Source organism: Talpa occidentalis, unplaced genomic scaffold, assembly GCF_014898055.3.
Source record: "Talpa occidentalis isolate TD23 unplaced genomic scaffold, MPIMG_talOcc4v2.1 talOcc4.12, whole genome shotgun sequence".
NCBI lineage: Eukaryota > Metazoa > Chordata > Mammalia > Eulipotyphla > Talpidae > Talpa > Talpa occidentalis.
Window position 1 is genome coordinate 24585225 of NW_023601212.1, and position 26427 is coordinate 24611651.

The following is a 26427-nucleotide window of genomic DNA, read 5'->3' on the forward strand; positions in this document are numbered from 1 at the left end:
GTAGATAAAGATCCTTTATTTCATGAAAATCAAAGTTGACTCCTTAACTAGGATCCCTGTCCCTCTCAGAGTACCCCTGGAATCCGGGAGGCTTGGGAAGTGCCAGAAACAGTAGAGTCCTCTAACCGCTCCAGTCCATTCCACTGAACTTCTTATTGCCAAGCCCCCAGGAGGTCCAAGACCTCAAGGCCAGCTCTCCACTTCTCTGCCCTGAGGGTCCTGGGCCTGCCTGGCCCCAAACTCAGGGAACTCTCTCCCTCTCTACTTTGCTTCAAAGGTATACTCCTTTCTCCCTCTCACCCCTTCCACCAAGAGTGCCTACCACAACTTTTTAGTGAATTTAGACTTTTACAAAAATAGGGAAATTTTCGCCTGGGTGATAAACAGGCTCTGCCTCCACCTCATAAACATCTCTGAGGTGATGAAGAACTATAGACCTGACTAAAGCTTCATCTGCTTTACTTTTTTTTTTTTTTTTTTATTTGTATAGATTTATTCATCAATTGTTCATTCGTTATTTACACCATATACTTTCTTTCTCCATAGCACGGAAGAAATCACAAGTGTTTAGGGACTCAGGGGCCAACTTGAAGTGGGTACCCACAGGGAAACTCAATTATTTCTTTGCATAAGAATGTGCTTGATTGTTAAGTGACCGCTTGGCCAAAGCAGGACAGGCACAAAAGAGCCCATGGGTGGTGCTGAGTTGAGCTCACCACTGTTCAACTTTCTTCTCCATGACAAACTGTCCATGAGGCCGGTCAGCGTCTGAGGGCAGAAGGGCCAGGTAGACCGGGGTCTCTGCTCCTTCTTCTGGACTTTTGGTGGCTTTGGGACCAGCCATGTCGGTCCTCACCCACCCTGGGCAGCAGGCATTCAGAAGGATCTTGTCTCCTCCCCTCTGCTCACTCAGTTTCCTGGCATGGATTCGGGACAGGACTGTGACCCCGATTTTGGACACGCCGTAGGCAGTGTTAGGCCAGCCCTCCTTCTGGTGCACCCCATTCTTTGTGTCTTCCACAAACTTGTTCATGAGTGCCACCAGCTCCTCCTCCGTGATGGTCTCACTTCTGAACTTCTGCTGCAGGTCGGGGCTGCAGTTTTTGAGGGCTCTGAGAGACACCATGCTGGATATGTTCACCACCCTACCTTGGGGCTTTATAAGGGGCAGCAGTTCTGCGCTGACATCTCTAGTTCCAAAAAAGTTTGTTTTCATGGTTACCTCTGCTTGGACGTGGAACGGTGTGGGATCATTCACCTTGAAGGCGATGCCCGCGTTGTTGACCAGCACGTCGAGGCCCCCGTACTCCCGGCGCAGGAAGTCGCGCAGCGCGCGGACGCTGCCCGGGTCGTCGATGTCCAGCGGGTGGAAGCGCGGGCGCAGGCCCTCGGCCTCGAGCTGCTGCACGGCCGCCCGGCCCCGCGCCGCGTCCCGCGCCGTGAGCACCACGTCCCCCGAGAACTGGCGGCACAGGGCGCGCGCGATGGCGAAGCCGATGCCCTTGTTGGCGCCGGTCACCAGCGCCACGCGCGTGGAGGACGCCATGGCGGGCGCGCGGGCCGGGCGGGAGGGCGAGGCCGCGGGAACCGACCCCCGAGTCCGCCCGTCCCGCGGCGCAGGTTCATCTGCTTTACTTTTGAAGCAGCATTTTAAAGTAAACTAAAGACACATCTCATCCCTGAATATTTTAATATCCATTAAGAAAAAATGAATAGATTGTCTTACATGACCTTAAAGATACTATTACACATAACAAAATTAATGATAATGTTCTAATTGTAAGCATTAAACATTTGGCCTCCTTTCTGCGGAAAAACAGATATTGAGTGCGTACATTGCTCCAGGTCACTTGGCTAGAGAGCAATGGGGAACACTGATGCGATTCTAAGATATACTCTCTGCACACCCCATTTTTGTGCAATGGTTTAAATTTTTCACTGTTGGGCCTCCCTGGTGGCACAAGGGGTTAAGCACAGCACTCTGCAAGGGGTTATCCACAGCCTCTGCAGCATGAGTTCGATCCCTGGCAGGCCAGGGAGATACCCACATGGTGCAGCAGATTTCTCCTTTCTTGCCCACTGCTCCCCTCAGCAGTATATTTCAGTCAGTCTGCCTGTTCTGCTCCCCACTCTGTCTCTGGTGAATCCTCTCACCCCCTGCACCTCTGGCCTGTACCCCAGTTCTCGTATGCATAAATAAATAAATCTTAAATTTTTCACCGTCCTCCCCTGCTCATTGACTTATCTGGCTCTTACTATAACCCTCAGAAATGTCTGGTGGGCATTAGCACCACATTTTGAGCAGATCAGGAAATGGAGGCCCAGAGAGATAGAGTGCTTTGCCCCAGGTGGCCCAGAAAGGGCAGGTTGCAGAGCTGCTCCTGGAAAAGTGAAGCCTCTGCAGGAAGGCGGGGTGAGCAGGCAGAGCAGGCAGGAAACCAGGCTCCTTCACTGCAGCCCAAGGGGCTCTAACCTCAACTTCTTTACCTTGGCCTCTGCCTCCCTGCCTCCCCTTCTTTCTTCACCAGATCTGGTTTTGGGAGAAGAGCCTCCTTGCTTCACCTCTCTATCTAGGGCCTCGCTCATTTCCTCTCTGGTCTCCAAGGAACAGTTTACAAAGTGACTAAGCAGTGACCCCTACCAGGCCCTTGTCCCTCTCGCCCCTCCCTCCTCCTCTCAGCCATGAACACAGCGGGATCCCATTTCCTCTCCAACCCTCTGCTCATCTCCTGCTGGAGCCCCCAATGGCCTAGGTTTGGCCTCCAGCAAGGCCCACATGGACACATATGGAAAAGCCATTTATTTCCAGGAGCTTTTGCTTCCTCCACTCCAGGTCGGCTGTACCCATCCTTCCACATTCTGCTCCTCAGGATTCAAAATGGTCACAACAGACTGGAGAATGGGTTAAACCCAAGCGTGAAAGGCCTACGGATTGATTCTGAGAAGCAGAGATATGTGTGTGAGGCCACAAAGGAACAAGAATCAATAGGCCCCAAATTTAACAAATGTCACAGTCTGATGTGCTATTTTTCAGAGTGTGGCAGAAGTTTCTGGAAAGTGAGGCAGCAGCAGGAAACCCGGGATCTTGTTGCAGCTACATTAAAGAGACCTGGGGAAACCAACGGAGCTGCCATTGCCTCTCAAAACACAAAGTTCAACCCTATCTTGCTCAGGGGTCTGGGAAAGTGCCCAGGTGAGCAGTAGCATGAACATTTTCTGGTGCACAGTGGCCAGGACATATGTGTTAACTACATGGAAGAACGTTTGAAATTCTTATCAGGGCAGAATGATTTTGAGTCTATCAGAGAGAAAGGACTTAGCAGTTCCAAGGCCTCTGGCCTGTCCAGAATGAGCATAGGTGAATAGCCTCAGGTGGATGGGGACAAACTGGAGAGAGTTCAAAGGCAGGGAGGAATGCGGGAAATCAAGTCATGGGAAAGAATGGGTAGACTCTGAGCTATTCATACAGTGTGGCCAGACACTGGCACAGGGAGTGTGTGCCTGGCACACCTGGGAGCTCTTGCTATGTAGGTAGAGAAGAGATGGGCTGGGCATGCTCTTTCAAATATTGGATGACTGTCACCTGAAAGAGAAATTGGAGTGATTTTGCAAAGTTTCAATGGAAGAACTCCACCCTAAGGATAGAAGTGTCAGGGAACATGGGCCTCCCCGGTGGCACAGCGGTTGAGCTCTGGGTTGCGAAGCTGCCCGCAGTCTCTGCAGCGCCGGTTCGATCCCCGGCCGCTCCCCGGCCACCGGAGGAGGGTCCCACATGGCGCGCAGACCTCTCCTGCCGCCCGCTGCTCCCCTCAGCAGTGTACTTCGGTCCTTCTGCCTGCTCTGCTCCCCGCTCTGGCTCTGGTGAATTCTCTCACCCTCCCACACTTCTGACTGTACCCAGTGCATGTATAAATAAATAAAAAATAAATTCATTAAAAAAAAAAGAAGTGTCAGGGAACAGATTTCCATTCAACTTCAAGAGAAAGAAGGCAAGAAAGAACATTTATTGACTGTGTACTGGGTGCTGGGTGCTTTCAAGGTGCTTGATGTAAGTGTTGTACTTTATCATTCCTTACTAAAGAGGACATTATTATCATTCACATTTTAAAGGTGAAGACAGGAATCTGAGAGAGGGCAGGCCACTGGTCCAAGGTCATGTGCTCATACTGTGCCTGCCCGATGTTGGTCAATGGGATAGGATGAAGGGCCTCCAGGAGGCTGCAGAAGGGTTTCCTGAGCTGCAATGGGGGTGCCACTGGGCCTCTCAGAGCCCTCAACCTGGCTCTCCAAAATGACAGCTCAAGCTTCTCAAGTCCATCCTAACCTCCCTGCTTCTGAGTTTAGCTGAAAGCCCATAGCAAGGTTGACCTCCCCATTATTCCTGAGTCCACACCATCAACTCTCCCTCCCTCCAGATCTCCCAGAGCAATGAATGCAGGGGTTGAGGTGGGCCTTAGGGATCCAGTTGGGCTGTAGATGGAAGCTCTACAGCGACAGGGGGGTACATGGGACCTGAGCAAGATGGGGTGATGAGAAGTACCACAACCTGAGAGTCTGCAGCCTTGCTTTCCTAGGGCCTAGATACTGAGCACGCCTGGAACAAAACATGAGGCTACCCTGGCTTGGCAGATGCTCCTGAAGGAAAGGGACATGCCTTACCATAGACAGCATAGTGCCTTGCACTTAATAGGTGCTCCAGAAATGTTTGTTAAATAGTTTAAAATCCTTAGGTCAAGGAGTGTAAGTAGTTTTAATAGGCAGGTGCTATATTCTTCCTCACTAATTCTTCTCAAGGATATTATATGAATGAAAATAAAGCTCAGAGGGGATAAGTAACATGCTAAGGTCACACAGCAGTAAACAGCCAAAGCTGTATTCTGACCACTGTATTCTCTTGTCTCTCAAAAGGGAAGGACCCCTCCTCACCTGTCTCTTCTGGCCCCTGAGCTCCAACTATGTCAGAGATAGGAGCCCTTGGCTTGCTTATTCATTCAAGCCATGCTTCCTCTTTGCTTTCAGACAGGGGCTTCAGCTCTGTCATGGGGTCCTGGCCTGGTTGAGCCAGGACCTACATAGGAAGGGGGATACATTTCACCTCTGTGATGATTAATTTTATGTGTCCACCTCACTGGGTCACAGGGTGCCCAGATATTTAGTCAAACATTATTCCAGTGTTTTTGGATGAGAGTAATTGAATTGGTGGGCTAAGTAAAGCAGACTACCCTCCCTCGTGTGGTTGGGCCTCATCCAATCAGTTGAAGGCTTGACTAGAACAAAAAGACTGATGCTGTTCCACCCCCAAATAAGAGTGAATTTCCTGCTTGATGGTTTTGAGCTGGGACTTTGGTCTTTTCCTACCTCTGGACTCAACTGAAACATCAGCTCTTCTTGGGTCTTGAATGAGCCAATTCATTATAATAAATCTCTTTATAAATATACACACATCCCATCGGTTCTGTTTTCTCTGGCGAATCCTAAGGAATACATCTCCTACCCCGATTCTCCTTTCCAGAGTCTCCCTACTAAGGAGAAAGAGTGGGTTGAGGAGCACCTCCTAAATCTTCTATGCTCATGTGGTCCAAATGAGAAATGGCTGGAAGGGCTAATCCACTAGCAGAATAGATCAATAGGCCCAGCACAAACCCTGGCTGCAGGCCCTAGCTGCCTTTTAAAAAGTTTCTGGATTCCCGCTGCCTAAATTCTTGTGTTCTCTCTAAAACAGAGGCTGCTGCCTTCCCACCCTGAGAAGGGCTGCAATGCCAGATCGCCAGTCGTTGCGCCCAAAGGAATGTCTAATGGAGGCTCCAAGACATTCCCAGTTCATGCCCACGACGTGGAAGCTGCCACTCTGCTGCAAGCTGAATTAGGGGGAAATGGGTGTACAAGGAGGGCATGGAGGGGCTTTGGCCCTGAATTGGGTGAGGGTGGCCACTGTCCTAGGGCAAGTGAGAGACCAAGTGTCCCACTGTGAGCCTCTCTGGGCCAGGAGGAGCTGCCGGGCACTCAGCTATGATAGCTCTTTTCAGGCCCAAGCCCTGGTGAACCTGACTCCAGACACCAGATCCCATCTCACTGGGGTCTAGGGATATCACCCACCAGAGGATGGAAAACTGACCTCATCTCAGGCTGTCAAGCACAGACGGCAGGGCAGCAGGATATGCTGAAAGCAGGAGAGAGAACTCCCTGGGAGTCAATAGCCCCAGGTAGCAAGGAAGCTGCATCTGTGCAGTCCTAAAGGCCAGACTTTGTAGGTGAAACCTGGCACAGAGCTTGAATGGCACATTACGACCTGTTGGGCACCATTCCCGCGTGCAAGTGTTCGTGCAAGTGTGTCTGCGTGCGCGCGCCTGTGTGTGTGCATGCGTACAGGCAGGTGTGAATCTTAACACCCATATGCAAAAAAGGTATATAAAAAACAAATGTAAAAGCTGATGAACTGTAACCTTTACCCATGTCATGAATTAAATATTATCAGGACGCAGGAAGCCTCCCCATATGCCAGTATAATTTTTCCTCATTTAATATTCACAGTATCTTCACAAGAAGTTGTCATTACCCCCATTTACCTGTGATGAAACTAAAGCTCACAGGGGTTCAACAATTTCCTAAAGTTTCAGTTTGTCTGTCAAACCTAAACTCTGAAGTTGTGTTCGACTCCAGAGCTCCTTCCGTGGCTCTGCCAGCCGCTCCCACGAAAGGCAAGGAAAACACTGGGGGGACGAAGGGCATTTATTTATTTATTTTTTAAGATTTATTTATACAAGCACTGGGTACAGTCAGAAGTGCGGGAGGGTGAGAGGATTCACCAGAGCCAGGGTGGGGAACAGAACAGGCAGACTGACAAAATATACTGCTGAGGGGAGCAGCGGCGCGGCAGGAGAGGTTTGAGCATCATGTGGGACCCTCGCCGGTGGCCGGGGATCGAAACGGCACTGCAGAGGCTGTGGGCAGCTTCACAGCCCAGCGCTCAACTGTTGCACCACCAGAAGAGGCCTGGACGAAGGGCATTTGAAGGCTTGGAATTTCCTGACCCCTCAGAGGCTCCCACAGGGCGGGTGTTTGAACTAGATGTGAGGGGCCCTTTCAACTCTAGGCTCAGTGGCTCTAATCATCTATCATCAAAATGAAAATGCAGGAACTTGGGGTCTGCCCAAGCACATCTCACCCTCCCAACTCTGCATTATGGATGGAGCGCATTCTCCTGGTAAATAATTCACTCATAAATGGGGCAGTGAGGGTAACAGGAGAGCAGGGGTGAGGTGTCAGGAGGGCTGAGATTGGCAACCTGAGCCAGACCCCCATCCTCCCAGGGCTGTGCCTTGCTCTGAGGAGAAGGGAACTGGAGGTCAGGCGGGAGCCTCAGACAAGCAGCTGCCTGGAAGATGGGGCCATGGTGCCTCCGGAGGTCCTGTCCAGACCGCCCGGCCTCCTGCTGCTTGTTCACTTCTGCCTTCTGCCTCCAGCGGCCTCGGGTGAGTGATGCTCAGCCACCCCAAGGTGACCCGTTCCCCTTCACATCCCATTACTTCTCCCCCTTCTTCTTCAGGTCCTTCGGCACTTGCCTAGCCACCCAGCAGTGTCCGTTGACTTTGCTCATCTGCTGGACATTGACCAACAAGCACAGAGCGACAGCTGTGCGTCAGGTAGGGCAGCACGTAGGACAGAGCACAGCTCAGGTCCGGGTTCTGGAAGCCCCCTCCTAGCCAGAGGGTTTTCGGGTGCTGAGAGCAGTTGGGAGAGTGTCCCGAGAGTCTAGGGGAGAGGGGCTGGCAGCTTGGCCAATGCAGTGTCCACGGGAGGGAAAGCACCCGGGCTGAGCGAGCTGCTTTGCTTCCTGATCAGTTCCACAGCAGACGGTCACCTTTGATCCTTTCCCCCCACCTCTACCTCCACGTCTGTCTCCTCTTCTCTCTGGAGAAGCTGAGAGCTGTGGGAAGAGACCAAGGTGGGGGTTAGATAGAGCTCCAGCCCCAGCTCACTGCCTTCCGTGTGGCTTTAGGCAAAGTGACTTCTCCCTTCCGAGCGATGTGCATGTGCTCCAGTTACAACCACTGGACCATGCCATGAAGAGTCCAGGCTGGGGCCTAGCATGATGGAGGCTGCAGTGCATGGAAGCTCGTCTGAATGACCTTGCAGCTTGGTTGTCCCTTAGGGCACTTACTTTCGCCCACACTGGCTGAGGCTCTCAGCATGTTGTGGCATCCTGGCCAAAGGGGCAGAGGCTGGGGTTCCATGCTAGGCCCTGAGCCTTACCCCACACTGACCACTTAGTGTCTGAGAGACTGAAAGCTCCATGAGCTTGGGATGTTTTTCTCTACAACTCTGGTGCCTGGTATGGAGCGGGCTGCACACTAACAGTTGACAGATAAATGGTGGATGGGCTGATGGCAACTGCTGCATCTTCCCTTTGCTACAGAGGGTCTGGAACCCCCCAAGACCCCCACACAGAGATGTCCAGGACCTGAATTGCCAGTGACAATGGCAACATCCTGATGTCAGGGTTAGGGTGAGAGTCTTGGGGGTTGTGATCTGGCTTATGATCCTATTAACATCTGGGTGCTTGTTTAAATACAGATTCCCAGGCCCTGACCTTTGGGGATTCTGACTCAGTAGTTTGGGATGAGGTCCAGAAATCTATATTTTTATCAAGTTTTCCAAATGTTCTGATGCTATTGGGAACCCTTGCGCAGGTCCATTTTCTGAGCTCTGAGTCAAGAATCCCTCCACCCCAGATATCCAGACAAGACCTGTAGGTGCCTGAGAAACTGTCTCTTGCCCATCAACTCCAAAAGGACTGTGCTATCTTATCAAATACTTACTGCCCATGTCCCAACTCCTGAACAATAAACCAAAGCCCTAGACCAGAAGGAAGGAGAGGAGAACCCAGAACCATCCAAATGTCCGGCGTTGCTGCTCTCTCCCCAGGCCAGCTGCACTCTACTCTCACAGGCCCTGGGCAGGAGGCTGCATACATCCAAGGAGTAAGGGGCAGCTTGTGTACAGCTGGCCTGTGGCTCCTGGGCCGCCCCTCTGGTGGTCTTTTGGAGATTCACCCCCCCGGGCTCACTAGTGCCCCAGCCTTTGGCGGTCATCAGCAGAGCAGAGTCCAAAGTGGCGGCAGGGGCCTCAGTTCTGGGGACTGTGCATCTGCAGAACAGCAGCCTGGTGCTGTGTGAGCTACAGGAGGGTGCCCGTGGCCACTTCTTGTGCCAGACCCTGCACACAACCAGCGACCAGCTCCATACCACCTATTCCTACCTCACACTGGCCATCCTGGGTGAGGGCCTACTCAAAGCCTAGCTAGGCTGACGTGAGCTGCTTTGCATGCAGCTTTGCATCTACCTGCATGTGCTTTGCATTTCCTCTGCTGGGCCCAACCTCCAGGGAGCGGGGGAAACCTGGGATAGGCAAGAAAACCCCCAGCTAGCAAAGGCTGGGTGACTAGACACAGGCAGACCCAGCCTGGGGCTGTGATATCAAACAGAGTTCCTCTCCTTCCTCTGGCCAGTGCCTGTATCGAAGCCTCAGGTGAGGCCGAGTGCCCCATCTCCGGAGGAGGGAAGCAACCTGGTAGCCACATGTGCTGTGAGGGAGGGCACAGAGCCGGTGACCTTTGCCTGGCAGCATCAGCCAGCCCAAGGAGCTGGGGAGGCCCTGGTGGGGGTCACTAAGTCGCTGCTCCACTTGGGTCCAGTCAACCGGACGCACCTGGGCTGGTACATGTGCAGTGCCCACAACGCTGTCAACCAGCTGAGCAGTGACCAAGTCTTCTTGGATGTCATCTGTGAGTCGTGCTGGTGTGGGTGGGAGTGAGGGGGTCAGGAGCCCACCTACCCAGACACTCTCAGGGCATCTTCCCACATGTTTTCTTCCCTCTCCAGTGTAGAAGGGCAACTGTCCCATATAGAGAAACTCCTCAATCCCAGGCAAATGGGAGAGGGAGGCACCCTACTCTCTTTTGCCAAGCCAACACCGTTCATCCCCCTACCTCAGGCCAACCTACCAGTCCCTCCCGGGAGCCTAGTAGGATCAAGATGCACTCCTGAGCTCCCATAGCCCAGGGTGCTCCCCTCAGTAGACCCCAGATCCCCACACTAGACTGTGCCTGTGGCCCCTAGACTCTGAGTTCCTTCCTTGGGGGTCTAGCACAGTGACTGACACAGTTGGTGCATAATACATGCTCTTCAGATATAAGGAGATTCAGAGATGCTTATGTGAATGAATGAGGGAGTGAAGATTAGTGGGTATGACAGAACTTTCTTGCTCTCTAGATGATCCAGAAAAACCTGTGGTCACTGTGGAGCCCCTGGGCTTCTCCGAGGAGGGTTTTTGGGCCACTGAGAGAGAAGAGGTGACCCTGAGCTGCCTGGCTGTATCCACCCCCCCTAGTCACTGTGGCTCCATGACCACACTCAGGTCCACATTGAACCTACTTACATCATCACCAGCACTGGCCGAGCCCACACAGGTCTGTACACCTGCCTGGCCCACAACAGCCACTTGGACACCCGCATGCAGGCCACTGTCCAGCTCACCATCTACTGTGAGTGTGTGGTCAGGGCTACCCACAGCTGGGGCCACCCAAGCTCTGGCTCTGGCTGACCCCAGGTGCCCTGTGAAAAGTGGTACAGAAATTGAGGGTGATGGAGGAAGATCTGGGAAAACAAACGGAGCTGCAGAGCACTATCAATGGAAGGGGGAGAGGGAAGAGGCTAAGAGAACCATAGGAAGGGGCTGGGGGAGGGAAGCCCCTTGTCCCTGTTATTATTCCCACAGAGGATGAACTGAGGCACAGAGAAAGGTAAAATGATGGCATTAGGCAAAGCGCCCAGAGGCAAAGAAGAAAATAAGAGGTGGGGGTTTCCACAGGGCCTCTGGGGTTCCTACAGGACTCTGAACTCCCTGCCCCCACTCAAACTCACCCCAACCCTTACCCCTTGATGTGAGAGCTTAGCCTTTTCTCCACCAGCTCATCAGAGGGATCAGTTTTTCTCTGCTCACCTACTTCTGACTTCCCTACCTTGCCTATGACTCCTCCACATCCAGGCCTCCCATCTGGCACTTGCGCCTGCATCAACCCCACCCTTCCTCTCCACCCAGATCCCCCTGAGGGGCAGCCCTCCTGTGCTGTGCTCCCCACCCTTGGGGCTGTGACTTTGACCTGCGCATGGCCTGGGGGCTTCCAGCTGTGCAGCTGCAGTGGGAAGGGCCCCAGGAACCTGGCCCAACTGCCTTCAGCAATGTCACCTGGAGTCCTGCCTCCTCCCAGCGCCCCAACAACAACGTCTTCACCTGCACTGGCCAGCACCCAGCCCTGGCACTGCTGGCACTCTGCAGGGTCAAGCTGTGTGAGTGGACACGGGGAACATTCCAGGCAGAGGAGTGGGTAGGGGTGAGGGGAGAGGCCTGGAGGGACTCTGGTATCTGGAGTGGATCTTAAGGCAGCCAATTCTAAGACTTGCATGTAACAGGAGGTACCAGTTCCTTTCACCCCAGCCCTGATCACCATCCACTGTGCCTGTCGTCCTGTCGAGCCTCTGACACTCTTGCAATGATCTCCCAGTCTCTAGAGCCAGCAGGTTCTTACCTACCTCTCAAGCTCCTACCCATCTCTGAAGACCAAATTCAAATGTCGTCCTGTCTGCAGTCTTTCTCCTGTCTGCAGAACCTCCTAGAGAGGTTCTCTTTCTACTTTTACTTTAGTAGGCATCACATTATGTTGTAATTGCTTGTTTGGCATCTGTCCCATTATTTCCCTGGCCCGTGCTTAGCCTCCATCCTTGATGAAGGAACAAATAAATGAGTGACTGGGTAAATGGAGGAATGAACTAACTGAAGGAGGGAGGGATGGGGTAGGTCTGTCAAGTCTGCCTCCTACTGTTGGGCCTTCCTGAGCCATTATTCCCTATCCAGGGGAGCCCTTCAGGAGCCCCACCTGCTGGGCCACAGCCACAGTGGAAGGCCAGTTCATCATGCTGAGCTGTGAGTGGCCAGGAGGCGAGCCCCCTGCCGTGCTGAACTGGCTGGATGGGGAGCAGCAGCCTCTGGGTGTCAGTAGCTCCTCGCTGGCTGTCCACCTCCTGTGGGTCTAGGAAGAGCTGGCGGGCAGAGAGTTCACATGCTGGGGCTCCCAAACACTCAGGACCCCTGCTCCCCACTGCCAGCTCCAGCTGGGTGAGTGGCGACTGAGTTCTAGAGCTGGGTGGGAGAAGCAGCCCTTGGGAGTCAGGATGAGAGGCTGGGGGTGGGCGTGGGTGGGGAATGTGCTGGGCTGCAAAGGGAGTCAAGAAATAGTCCTGTCCTTCCCAGGGACTCAATTTTTTTTGCTCCATAATATAAGGGATCTTGGTCTAGACTTATATATAATTTAAAATTTTCTATATATAATTTTGAATGTTCTAGTAACCACATTAATAAAAGTAAAAAGAAACAGGTGAAATATTTAACTTGACATATCCAATATATTATTATTTCAACATGTAATGATGTATCATTGAGACTTTTTATTATTCTGTCTGCAAAATCTCGGGTGAGTCTTTATAGTTGTATATACAGCATATTTCAAGGTGGCTGGGCCACAGTTCAAGTACTCAGGGGGTGGGGGGAGGGAGGGACACACGTGGCCTGTTGAGGGATTCAGAGTCTCCCTCATTTGCCTCAGCTTGAGGCCCCTGATTATATTCTTGACTTGCATTCATGTTTCAGGTGCCTGGGGTCTCTTCCCCTCTCTCACTCCCTCTATTTGTTTTTGCTCTGGTTTCTTTCTCTGTCTTTCTCTGGTCCTGTCAATCCTATTTATTACCAGCTCAAGAAAAAAGAATTAGATCTCACAGAAAAAAATATGAGAAAAGCAAACAGGAGCCGTCACATATGACCATTTTCACAACACGATTTTCATCTTGGTTTCCAAAGACTGGGTGATTAGCATGTTTTGGGGTTCTAAGTTGGTCCTCAATCCCAAATACCCCCTTCCTTATTACTCAGTCTTAGGGCCTGATATTAATTCCTTCATAGGAGATTCATTGACACCTGAAACTCTGGGTCTTCAGGAGTCTGTCTCAGCCTAACACTAGGAGGGGGAGGGAGTTAAGGCAGCGGTGAGCAAGGCAGGGGCCCACCCACAGAAGCCAAGCCTGGGGTGCAGTGGGCGAGACCTGCAGGAACGCCGCCATTCTCATAAACCTTGAAGAAGATTCTGACAGGAATTGGGAACCTAAAAGGGAGGCCCAGTGTCCTCTCCACTCCCTACCCCTCCACCCCTGGCCAGCACCCTACTCCAGGCCTTCCTTCTAACCTGGACTTGGGGCACATCCTCTGCCTCACCCTCTCTGTCCCTACAGAAGCTCCGCAGCTGGTGGTGGCTGAGCACCAGCTGTCAGTGCTGGAGGGGGGCGAGGCCTGGCTGGGGTGTGCCCTTCTGTGGGGCACACCACCTGCCCAGCTCCTCTGGCTGGGACCCCAGCAACAGCAGGTGGAACCAGGTGCTTCCGGATTCACGCTGCACAGCGAAGGGCCCCAGCTCCGCCTGCATGTCCAGCCCGCTGACCCAGCTCGCCATGGGGGCACCTACTGGTCCGTGGGCCGCAACGCCGTGGGCAGCAGCCAGAGGAGTGTCCTGCTGGAGGTGCTGAGTGAGTGAGGGCTTGTGTGTGCTTGTGTGGCGAGGGGGAAGGGGAACTTTAGGTCAAAAGGCACCTGCTCCAAAACATGGACACATTAGCTCCCTCAGGAACAGGCAGGCCCTCAAGAGCACAACCCTCAGTGGGCCTGGGAGCAAGAACAGGAGGACAGGCCAGCAGGATCCATGTGACCAGGAGAATCATTCCCTCAGCTTCTAGATGGAGGAAACTGAGGCTCTGAAGCTAAGTCTCAGGTTACACAGGCCGAGACTGAAAAGACTGAACGAGTCTATAAATCTATCTGGTGCTTCTTCACACCATGCTCTCACCCCACTGGACATTCACAGACATGCACAGACATCCGTGGTTGCAGGTACGAGTGCCTATGTGCTTCTCCACCTCACCCCAAGGATATCCATCTCCTCTCAATGTCACCATCCGACGCCTGATCTATGGGAGACACCGGAGGGAGGTGCAGCTACACTGGGTCACTGAGGGCCCCGAGAACCTGACTGGCTTTCTGGTGCAGCAAAGGAGTGGGGTCCCGGCCCCAGGAGCAGGGACCTAGGGACGGCAGCCAGTGGCATTGAGCCAGAGAGCAGGGGCCGGCGACTGGGTGGCTTGGACCCAGGGGTCCTCTATGCCTTCCAGGTCCTGGCTCTGAATCACCACACGGCTGGACATCCGTCTGAGGTGAAGATACCAGGTTTCAGCCCCACAGAGGGACTCACATTTTCTCCACAAAACTGAAGCCTGGCTCATCTTCCTTCTCTTCCCTCAATTCTTTTCCACTGAACTTCTTCATACCTAGCCTGTCCTCTACTCCGCCAGGTCCTCGGGCATCTCTTCTGACATCTTTTCCATTCCCCCCCAGGAAGCTCCAGAGGCCCTGAGCGTGGGGGTCAAGGCAGAGTCCCACTTGATTAAGAAGGAGTGAGGAAGGAGGCCCAGGGTGCTGGTGATATAATAAGGGTAGGAGCCCAACTCTGTGCCTCAGTCTCCCTTTCCCTCCGGGGCGTAGGTGGCCTCTCAGTTTCTTGCTTGCTCTTGCTCCATCCTGGGAATTCCTTATTTTATGACATCCTTCCCTTCTGCCCCAAGCTGCCAAGATAACTAGCCTGCTGCCTCTGTGCCAGAAATAAGGATCTTGGCAGGGGATTTGAAACCCCAAGAGCACCAGCAGGCAATGCACTTCTCCTTGGGAGATACTTGGTTTCCAGATCCTCTGGGTCAGTCAGGCCTTCCTCTTCATCGCTTGTGCAGAGGCAGGGGGCACTGGGTGAGCAGGGCATTGTCTGCTTGGTGCCTTAGGAGCCACAGTTGCCAAGTTCAGCTGTGGTTCTAAACTTGTCCCATGCAATAGCACTCTCCCCTCCTAGTGGACCCCCCCCCATTCAGTGCCTACCCAGCAGTGCTGGGTGCAGCAGGCACAGGAATGGTGGTGGCAATGGTGGCCTCTCTCCTGGTGTTCCAGTATGCGGCCCGGCACCCGGAGACTTTCCCCTGTGAGTGGGAGGCAGGAGGGTGGGGTTCACCCCATACTGTGGCCAGTAGACCGAGCCCAAGGATGTAAAGCTCCCAGGGCCAAGATTCTTGGCTCTGCTAGGATTCTGTGGCCTCTCCCCAGTGCTAGATGTCCTTTGGTGCACCAACCCCCAACTTCAGGCATCCGGGCCATCTGCCCATGGGAAAAGAAAGGGTTACTCTCCTGGGGTCTATGCCAGATTCCTCAATTTATGGTTTCCTTTACTCCCTGCAGGTCTTGGTCAATTGCTTATTCCCACGTGAGTGTGGAACCCATCATCCTGGGGGGTCACAACTGTTTTCTGAGTGGCAAGGAAGTTTGGGGAAGTGTGGTTGTCACTCACTTGACTCTCACTTCAGCCTCAGGGAGCAAAGTCACCAAGAAAGAGGTTCAAGGGAAGACCCTGGCGCACAGGCACGATAGCAGGATTTGAGCTCAAAGATACACTCAGGGAAAAGAAAGCAGTCCCGAGTTTCATGTGTGATTTTCATTCTCTCTTGTCCCCTGGGAACAACCTGGGACACCCCCAAACATCTACCATTCCTTTAATCATGTCTGCTCTCTGTAGGCACTGAAACACTCCCCACCACCCATGGTTCAGGTCCTACTCAAGACTCCATGGACATGCCTGTAAATGTCACCATCCCAGTGTCTGCGACGCCATGAGGTCCCCCAAGAGAAGATAAGCATAGGGAAGACAGGTGGGGAACACCCCTTAGGCCCGAAGAGGACTTAAAACCAAGGTAGTTAAGATACCAATTACCCCTTCCTCAATGAATACCCTACAGTGTCAGGTTCAGCTGCAGTGCTTCTGTGACCTGGTCACAAAAGAAGACCTGGCCCAGCTTGTGAAGACAGGTGGAAGGACGAGCTGGAGTGAAATCCGTGGTGTCTGATGCTTCCAGACTGAGTTTGTGAATTGAGCAACACCTGAATAAATTATAAATCATCCTTGATGCTCTCACAGTAGAGGGTTATTTTTTTTTTTTTTTAAGATTTATTTATTTATACTAGAACAGGGTACAGGCCAGATGTGCAAGAGGGTGAGAGGATTCACCAGAGACAGAGGAGTAGAGAGTTATTTCAATTGCAGCTCCCACGGGAGAGGCTGATCCCAGGTTCAGCTGGATCCCAGGTTTTCCTAGTGAGAGAAAGTGAGGGCATGAGAGACGGGTCATGTAGGCATGTTCCCTTCACTCAACTGTAGCAAGTAAGATGCTTTTCTAGTTATTTTCCAAATCTCAAAGTCCTTCCCCGAGAGCGCAAGCTTCTATTAGAGGAGCTTAATCAGTGTTGGCAGCAGCCTTAGGTGTTGACCCCAGGGTCTGTTTTCCCCTTACCTGTGGGTGGGGAAGATCATGGGGTCTGCAGCAGTCAAGGGACAGCGTGCACTAGGCTCCCAGAGTCCGTGCCAGGAAGACAGAGCCGGAGCTTTACCGATGCAACTTCCTGTCACCAGGCCTGGGGGAGCTGGATGGCAGGGGACGGGGGCTGTTTCAAAGTCGCAGTCCAGCCCCTGCCAGCATGACTCACTGGCTCCAAGTGTGTCTGAAGCCCGGGTGAAACAAACGAATGCTTGTTCAACCGGCTCCAAGAGTCAGGACTCGGAGCTGCCCCCACGGGGAACTGAGATGAGAAGAAACAGCAGGAGAGCCAAGGGATGAGCTTGCCAGGAATAAGGAAGTGGCGCCTGAAAGGAGATGGAAAACTGACAGAAACTTAAGTTGTTTCTTAGGTTCTCACAGATTTAGACTTTATTTGAAAAGGGGTCTCAAATTCCGTCAAAGCTCTTAGGACTGGGGCTCAGGTTTAAGAAACGCTTACTTAAATATGGAGAATAAAATACAAAATGGCCACACCCAATGCCTAAGATCCCATCGGCTTTCTTGTCAAAGCAGCCCAGACAGACTTTTTTAGGGCAAGCGAAAGCTGCTCCTTGGGGAGGCTATCCCTGGAGTTGATACACACATTGCTCTAGGTTGTTGGTAAAAACAGACGACAGAAGGGACCAGTCCTCCCTGTTCTCTTCATGCTTCTCTCCCACCCTCCTTCCTGCCAAAGAATAGAGAGTGAGTTCCCCCAAGGGGGTGTGCCTGCTTCCACACAGCTCCTTGGCTCAGGTATTTCCCAGGCTCTCCATAAAACACTTGTTCTGGACTCTGTTCCTTCAGGGCCTGGACTTCTGCAGTCAGAATAGAAGAGATTAAATCACTCGCTTTTGGGTGTGCACAGGGGATTTTCAGGGATGACAGGAGGTTCCAAAGAATTTCAGAGTCAGACAAACACCGGCCCCCGTCACACTTTACACAAACAGGGAGTACATGGGTATCTTCATCTTCACATGCTACTCTACAAGGAAGCAGCATTCTCTTTTAATATAAAATCATATCAATCAAATAGAACCTGTCAAAGCTACATCATTTAAAATATGTACAATTTCAAACATAATATTACAACTTTAAGGAAAATAAAACATACTTTTCAATATGATACAAAGACATGCATCTCAAAGTCATTGCTTTAAAAGAGCAACACAGGTGACGTTCAGTTCTGAAATCAACTTCTTGGCGGTCCTGCAGCTGGAATGAGGTTTGTTGCAACGCCATCAGCCTAATATGGATGCACTGGTCTTCACAGACTCATTCAACCGAAACAAAACCCAGGATGAAATGCTTTTCAAAAGACCACTCAAAAGGTTTAAAGCGTTGCAATTTAAGTTACATCGTGTACCGCATCTATCACCAGACTATCAGTGCATCACCAAAAAGGAAATAGTGAAATGAGATCACAGGCGCAGGGCAAGTTCAATGCTAAAACAAAGAATTACAGAGAATTCTAAGAGAAGGAACATGACAAGGCCTGACCGATTACATGCTTACTAAGCCAAGAGAAGATCAAGTTCCCTCCCTGGTGGGGGTTGGGGGGCGGCGGTAAGGGGTGGAGGGTGACCGGAAGAAACGTGGACTCCACGCAATAAGCATAGAGCGCTGCCCACATAGGACAGAGGGCAGCCTCCCTAGCTGTAGCCAGCCTCAGAGCAATCACACAGCAGGGGTGGGCAGGAGCATTCAAAACTGGGCTGGTTCTGTCGAAAGAGTGGATGAACCACAATGCTTCTGGAAAGCAGTGCGGAACCACAGAGAGAGCCCAGATTACAGCCCTAGAAGAATCGGGTTCCAATTCAGGCTCTGTGGCTCACTGTGTTACTTGGGGACTCTAACGCCAACTTTGCAGATCTGTCGTGAGGGTAAAGTAACGAACATCAAGTTCTTCTACAAATGTGTGTGCCATGGCCCGCACTGCATTATATCCTCTGACATTACATCCTGTGAAGTGACATCAGGTCGCACTGTTTCTCTGACTGTGCCAGGCACAGAAGTTCAGAACAACTCATAGCTCCTAAACATAAAGGCAATTTTATGTATATATATATATATATATTTATCTCTTTATATTTATATATCTCAATATATAAAGGCATTTTTTATAAATAAAATACAATAAAAGGAATAACACTTAAAACAGCGTTACTAATAATATAAATAAAAGCAGTCCACAATGAGATATTTTCTCTTCCTAGTGGACAAATCCCATATTCAAACTCAATCTTTATAAAAGCAGTTTATGACCTAAGGCTCATGCTAATACACCTCTGTTTCCTGAATCAAAATGACTGCCTACAAACATTTACTCCCCAGTTTTCTAAACTCCCTTTGTGACAGCGTCACTGTAACATGATTGGCAAACACAGGGTATATTTTCATGTTCTGTGTACTAGGACTTTGTCCTTTGCTAGTCACAGAAGTAAGGGATGCAGCTATCCCCCTCCAAAGCTAATTGCATCTAAGCAACATGAAGAATAAATCCAGGGTACTACAGGCAAGGATGTCTGGAAGGTAGAACTTGATTCTAGAGCATCCCTAACACCCGACTATGAAATTATATTCACTACTTTCTACTCGAAGTAACCCTTGCATAGTGACTCAGCCTAAACAGCACATTTCACTAACAGTTCTATTTATAAAATATATAGACATATGTAAAGGAATAGTGATGCATTTATATAGCAAGTTGATTAACATAGTATTCTAGTTTATTTCACTGCGATTTCTGGGAAACTGTAACATTTCTTTATGTATGCTGGAACTGCTTACTCCATGGACATAAAGAGAATCATTTTCTGTTTCTTTTCCCAAAGGGATGTACAATCCAAAAAGAGCAGTGATCCACTAAAGCTTGACTCAAGCTATTAAACACACTTAGTGTTTTTTTTTCTTTTTTTTTTCAAGATGTGGAGAAGAAAAGCCAAGGCAGCTGCAAATGTCCTTGTCACTCAGAGGCAGCAGTAACTGTGATTTATGAGCTCTGCTAACCAAAGCTTCATGTGACTGTTTCAAGTGACAACGTTCTGAACAAATGCCGGGGAATGTCAAACCATACAGCTCTCCCTTCAAATTAAATCTCTTCTGACATGCACCTCTTCCAGGTACTGCTCCTACTGGGAGTCAGAAGACGATGATTTGGGGTGACACAGCCCCATGAACATAATCTTACACCAGTGGAGAGTTTCTGCCAACACAGGCCCAAGGAGTCCTCCCTGGTCTTCTGAAAACATGTATCTTTCTCTTTCAAGTTGCCACCTTAACATCTTATTTTACTCCTATTCTTAGAAATAGAAGAGTCCATGGTGACCACTTTCTAAAGGAATGCACTTTAAAGAAGTAGGGTTTGAAAGCATTCTCTCTGGCCTTGGTCCCTTCCTGCATAGCTTAATAACCCAACTAGACTGTAACCTCACCATGTCCAGGACGCTGCTTAGGATTAGTGCCTAGAAAACCGAACACCACTTGTACTCAGGTGCAGACAGTGAGTCAACAGGTCAGCCATCACTTTTGCGAAAGGCACTCATACAATTCATAGGAGATCTGCTATTTAAAACACCAGGTTACAACTGTGGTTGACTTTAACTGTTCTCAGAACGTCCACTAACACAATATTGAAAGATAGCAGAAAACCTGAACAGCCTGTACAATTCCCTCTTAGCTGATCCACCAAGCTTGGTCCTTGCAAGGGGAGCTCTTACTGCCAACAAGGTCCCTGGAAAACCCTCTGATTCCACTGTTCTCTAGATGATTGAAAACTGCAAAAGTAGGTCACTTCCTACTGATCGGGGAGGAAGGAATAGGGAAGGGAATTTTTAAGGCATAAATAATATAAAAGGGCACACATTTTAGGATACATTCATAGGACATCACCACTACAAAAAAATAAATAATGATTTTCTCTGATTTGAATTAATGTCCTTCACAAAGTCCATCCCCAGGTCTTTCTGCGCAGTTCCTGGCTTGAAGTAGGATGTGGCTAGTTGTTTGCACATCCTCAGGTTTCCTGGGGTTGCTGAAGGACCCCTGAAGGGCTGTCTAAAGGAGGATCAGGAGACCATGCTGTCTTTTCAATACAGTCCTCTGAAACAGGTGGCAAAATAAGCGGATTCCAACTTAGAATTTTGTTCTCTGTTTCTGAATGGACACAGCTGTTGCCTGAAAAAGAAAAACAAAAACAAAAACAAAGGTTTGGGAGCCTTGTGAAATGATAAAGGCTGATTTTTACAAAATAGTCCAAAAACATTATTCTGAGTAGTAAAGAAGGAATCATGGGCAAAAGCAGAGCCAGGCTATGTTTAGGAAACTTGAGGGAGACAGTAGATTTAAAAGGTCTAAAATAAAGTTGAGCTCTCATGAACAGTTATATTGGCAGTTAAAGCAAACTCCTTAAATGCCCCCAAATAACCTCCTTAAAAAGAAAGGCTGGAGCTCCAGAACCCACTTTCATGACAAAGAGGCCCATGATCACACAATGCGCTCCTCCAGCAAGTCTACTTTCCAGGTACAAACTGAATCAGCGCCATTTGGATTTATTTTCTAAAAGGTAATGGGATAAACAGCTCGAGGAAGGATGTGATTAGAAAATCTACTTTCTGGGAGGTAGATATCTAACACCCTCCACTCAGCCTCTTTAGAGGAGAGGTGATCACAGAGAACAATAAAAAAAAATCACCTTCCCTTATAGAGTTCTCAGTTAACTAGAAACTTAACATTTAAAGATTTATAATGTCTCCCTGTACCTCTGCTGAACTCTGCTGTATCTTCTGTGCAATCAGAGTTGACCTCATTTCTGTTGTCCCGACAGCACCTATTCTGAGCAGGTCTTGGTGACACATCATCCTTGATGCTCTCCTCAGGGGACTGGCCACAGCCAGGGATTGTGGATGCCAGACACACAGACATCTTCATGTGACTGAGGGGCTTCATTTCCAAACCATCCTGAGCGTAAGGTGCTACCACGGGGACTACAGGCAGTGGGCTGCTGCTGAAGGTGCTGCTGGTTTTGGTGAAACACCTAGAAAGCGTAAGCCAGAAGAAACAGAATTGTGTCTAGAGGGCTTAGTAATCATTGGGCATTTAGTTTTCAGATTCTTGAGAAGATTAATGCTTAAAAATAGCTAAATAGTTCAAAATGACTTGAAATATCAAAAATTAGTTTCCTTGGGTTTCTGAATCTAGTAAGGTATGTGTATGGGATTGGGGGGTTTCCACACCACTGATAAGCAGTTTTGGACACCCTGCTGGTATCCTTTCTGACACTATCTACCTGGAGACAGCATTCACAGGTTCCAGACCCCACAGGCTAAAGGTTCAGTCCAACAAAACAGACCTAGCCACCCCCACACTTCACATACCAGTTGCAAGTCAGGTGTTACCTGGACTTTTGACCAACTGGCTACAAATAAGAGGTTCCCCCAAATTCTTCCCTCCTTGGACTCAATCTGCTAGATCATCTCACAGAACTCAGAAATATTTTACTTTCTAGATTACCAGTTTATTGTAAGTAGATCTAACTCAGAAACAGTCAGATGGAAGAGGCGCACAGGGCAAGGGATGGAGAAGGGACATGGAGTGTCCATGCATTCTCAGACATGCCGGTCTCCTAGCATCTCCACGTGCTCGCCACACATGGAGTCCTTTTGGGGTTCCATGACATAAGCATGATTATTAAGTCTTGGACCATTGGTGACTGAACTTCATCTCCAGTCTCTTTTCCCTCCCTGGAGGTCAGGGAGTGGGACTAAAAGTTCCAACTCTTCAAGCACCTAAGCTTTCAGTCTTTGGTACTTTCCAAAAGTCACCCAATTCACAAACAAAAGAGATCTGTATTGCTCTCATCACAGGAAATTGCAAGAGTCTGGGGAACTGTAAGCCAGGGATTGTGGATCTAACCAAACATACAATTCTCATTATAAACCATAATATCACACCGTTAAAGTAGAATACAACAGGAGAATATATCAAAAGGCAACCCACTTAAGAATGAAATGTCATATGACAGTCCATTCCTTATGTTTCCTTTGCCTTAGTTCCCTGTCAGAGTTGTCTCCCATTTCATAATTAACTGGCTCCTGAATAGAGCACACAGAAGGAAAATGTCACAGCCAATGGAAAAAATGAGGGAGAAAAAGAGGATAGAGTACAGAGAAGACTTATCGTCACATGAGAGACTTTATGGAAGCCAACAAAACAGCTTTGAAATCAGGTATTATGTTACCTCTCACCCTAGGGAGAAACATTATAAGGATTTTAAACATTCAGAATCCAGGTTTCCATTATTTTTCAAATTTTTTTCTTTTGCAGAATTTTAGGATTTATTAGCACTGAGCATTCACTTCAATTTTGTTCTTTTATTTCCTGCTTTCACCTAAGTGTTTTCTTTCAGTTATATTGATCTTCTAGATCACTGACTCTTCTGTTGTCTCCAGTCTGTTTTTTAGCCCATGAAATATGTTTTCCACTTATTGTGCTCTTCATAATAACTTTAGAATTCCATTTGATCTTAGTTTCCATTCTCAATTGAATTTCCCCATACATGAAATTATTGTGTGTATTTTCTTCAAGTCCTTGAATATGTTCATAACAGCTTCTTCAAAGTCACCTCCTAATTGTGACATCTGGGTCATTGCAAGGTCTGTTTCTATCGATCTTTTTTCTTCAGTATCACATTTTCTTAATTCTTCCTATGTATAGTCATAGCTTTGCTGGGTTTTTCCTTCTAATTTTCTGTTTATAGCATAGGTCTCAAACTTCATCCATTCTCTGACACTTCTATTTTGGTCTTAAGACTGGAGAATTCCCTCAAGCAAAAGCCCATAAACCAATGTCACCTATTGTCTTTCAAGGTAAGATTTACTCAGTTTCTGTCTGCTTCTGGTTACTTTCAAATTGTTCACATTTCATCATCATTACCTGTGGATGATTAAGCTATGCCAACATTAACAAAAGCTGGAGTCTCTGAAATAATATTTTTTATTTCCAAAATTGGGAGCAAGAAAAGTATGGAGAAGACATTTCATTTGGCTTTGATTTGGGCATGTTAGGAAGGAAACTTACAGCACTGACCAGCAGTATGCTGGTGCTAGTCAACATTAGGGAATACAGAAAAGAATCATTTGGGGCCTCCTGTGGTGGCACAGGTGGTTGAGCGCTGCGCTGTGAGGCTGTCTGCAGCCTCTGCAGCACCGGTTTGATCCCAGCTGGCCAGTGATGGTCCCACATGGCACAGCAGACCTCTCCTGTGTCATCCGCTGCTCCCCTCAGCAGTGTATTTCGTCAGCTGTGTCTGTTCTCTTCCCCGTTTTGTATCTGGTGAATCGTCTTACCCTCCTGCGTATCTGGCCTGTACCCCGGTTCTTGTATAAATAAATAAATCTTTAAAAAAAAATCATTTGGATTTCCATCCTGCAAGCATGGGGTGGTATGTTTCTGTGACATATGGTAATAAGCAAAAGGAAGTTCAGGTAACCATTATTAGAGGTTCTGATGGTGCAAGTTATTGGAAATACCAAATGTTAAGCGTGAGGTAGATCTGAACCTGAAAGAGAATGAGATATTTGTCAGTAAACCCAATCCTTATTTTAAATTAATAAATTTTAATTTCAAATAGAGAAATTTACTCACTATACACTTGGTGGTATTCAGCACTAGTCATTAGGAATGAAAGCAAAGTATCTCTGGTATTCATCTCTACAAAATATTACCAAGCATGACTATAATTTTAACTTTAATAATGTGTGTGTATGTATGAATGATTCAAATAAAACCTTAGTGTTCTCATGCATATCTTAAGTCCATAAAAAGTAAAGGAAGTAGTGGTAAAAAGGAAGTTTGTTGGGGCCAGAATCAGTACTGGGCTAGATGATTGTGATCTCAGACAAGTAGAGCACTCCACATTTGTTCTGGTGTACATTTTATTTGACTCAGAACTTTGTATTTTTTTCTATATGCTGAAAATGTCCATGCTTATCAGTACCCAGGAAACCCAAGAATCTCCCTGAAGGTACTCGCTTCATTGCTCATCCAAAATGTAGGGCAAAGTAGGAGAGAGGGGAAATTTCCTGAACCAAACTACTACTGATGAGAATTTAGTGGACATTATCCATCTACATAAGTAACCTTATCTAGAAGAATCTTTTATTCTAAAAGTATTTGCTAAATACTTTAAAAGTGCCAGAACGCTGTCGTAGACACTAAAAATACAAAGGTAAAATATAGCAGAGTTCCAGCCACCACTTTAGTGGAGGAGATGGACAAGTAAATAAATGGTTACAATATAAGTTTATATAATGAGTTCTAGAAGTTTACACAAGAAGATGTAAAAGACACTGGAGCACTAACTTTGAGATGGGTTACAGATGTGTGGCTGATGAAAATAGGCATTTCCCACATTACTAGCTAGAGACCTGTGTGCATATTCTTCTGTACTATTTTAGATTGTCTCATTAGGGAGCAATTACAGAATTAAAAATAAGATTCTGATTTCAAAAGCCCAGCATTATCACTGGCCAAGGAAATCGATATTCCTACCATGATTTTTTGGAAATAATTCTTAAAAATGAGATATCTGGCTTCTGGCTATGACTGATTAGTCTGTATCAGAACAATTCCTCTGCCAAGAACAACTGCACAGGATGGAGAAACTTCATTTAAATCTGTTGAAATCATCAGTGAGCCACCACAGCATTTGAGTGGCTGATTCCAGAAAGAAGGTAAATGTGAAGCAGAGTTTTAGCACTTTTCTTTTGGGGGCATTTGCCCGATTGAGTGCAAGATGAAACACTAAGAAGTCAAGCAGGAAGTGGGTAGCTAGGATGCTGAGCAAAACTTTTGGCAGTTTCATGGGGCTGGGAAGACAGAAATTGTACTTCAGAGCCTGCCAAAGAGAAGAGGTCCAATAAACATCCCAGCCATTTGACTGGGACCCTTGCTAAATTGTAAAAATAATGGTGAAACAGAAATAGAAGAGGATTTTACAAACACTGAAACTCAGCATTTAATCAGCTTAATCCCCACTTGGGTTAAAGGGATCTGTCCCTTGCCTTGTTGCCTGCCCAAATCCTTTCTGGAGGAAGAAAAGTGAATCTTTTCTGGAGAGAAAAAACATCTTCCAGAGTCTCAATGACTTTTTAGATACAATGTCCAGAACTGAATAAAAAACTCCCAGGCATACGAGGAGACAGAAACAAGTGACAAAGATGCTGACTTAGGAGGCAAAGACTTTGAAAGAAATGGATGAATACATTCAAGAAAACTGATGACAGGATGGAGGGTTTTAACAGGGAACTAGAATCTAATAATAAAAAATAACTTAAAATGTCTAAGCCCAAACATAGAATAACTAAAATTAGGAACATATTACAAAGTGTTAGGGCCAAATGGGGCACACATGAACAGAGGATTTACTGAACATGAAGCATGTCCTGGCACACTACTGAGACTGAAGCACAAACACAAAAGGATGGAAATATAGAAAAAACTTTAGAGACATAAGGGACACAGTGGAAAGCTCAAAATGGGGATAGATGGAGTCTCTCTGAAGCAGAGGAAGAGAATAGGGCACAAGCCATGGTTTTAAGAATTTCCTAAAACCAATGAAAGCTCATGACCATGGATTCAAGAAGGTCTATGAACCCCAAGTGAAATAAACAGGAAGAAAATAACACCTGTTCAAATGTGAATAATTAAACTGCTGAAAGGAAAACACAAAATGAAAGCAATAAAAAGCAGTCAGGAAAAAAAAAAGACATTATTACCTTGAAAGGGAATAACAGATGTAGAGATAATTTTTCAACATAAATGACAAGCAATGCAATAAAGGAATGATATCTTTAACATTAAAGACCATTAAAGTTTCTTTCTTTCTTTTTTTTTTTTAAAGATTTATTTATTTATTTAT

General features: G+C 48.2%; 3 protein-coding genes across 9 annotated transcripts in view; 1 reads left to right on the forward strand and 2 right to left on the reverse strand.

Annotated features, from left to right (window-relative positions):
- Positions 1 to 485: 485 nt before the first annotated feature.
- Positions 486 to 1554, reverse strand: LOC119239950 (carbonyl reductase [NADPH] 1-like). Its single transcript, XM_037504340.2, has one exon. It carries the CDS (start codon positions 1544 to 1546, stop codon positions 713 to 715), a length of 834 nt encoding a protein of 277 aa, XP_037360237.1. The 5' UTR covers positions 1547 to 1554; the 3' UTR covers positions 486 to 712.
- VSIG10L2 (V-set and immunoglobulin domain containing 10 like 2) lies at positions 1545 to 15810 on the forward strand. Its single transcript, XM_037507902.1, is given in 17 exon segments — positions 1545 to 1655; positions 7547 to 7643; positions 8926 to 8990; positions 8992 to 9277; positions 9509 to 9784; positions 10272 to 10391; positions 10394 to 10543; positions 11101 to 11178; positions 11181 to 11348; positions 11914 to 12174; positions 13341 to 13631; positions 14030 to 14182; positions 14185 to 14325; positions 14999 to 15124; positions 15379 to 15403; positions 15510 to 15556; positions 15707 to 15810. Coding segments are annotated over 17 exon segments (2499 nt in total).
- The window catches only part of CDON (cell adhesion associated, oncogene regulated), a 97410-nt gene continuing 86213 nt past the window's right edge, over positions 15231 to 26427 (reverse strand). For 6 of the 7 annotated variants that reach the window (XM_037505572.2, XM_037505570.2, XM_037505575.2 and 3 more), the window contains exons 19-20: positions 21269 to 21543; positions 15231 to 20684 (exon numbers count right to left, since the gene is read on the reverse strand). In XM_037505572.2, coding sequence (XP_037361469.1) covers positions 20524 to 20684; positions 21269 to 21543 — 436 coding nt within the window. In that variant the 3' untranslated portion in view covers positions 15231 to 20523. The remainder of the gene's footprint in view (positions 20685 to 21268; positions 21544 to 26427) is intronic. The other variant, XR_008551066.1, reaches the window with a different exon arrangement.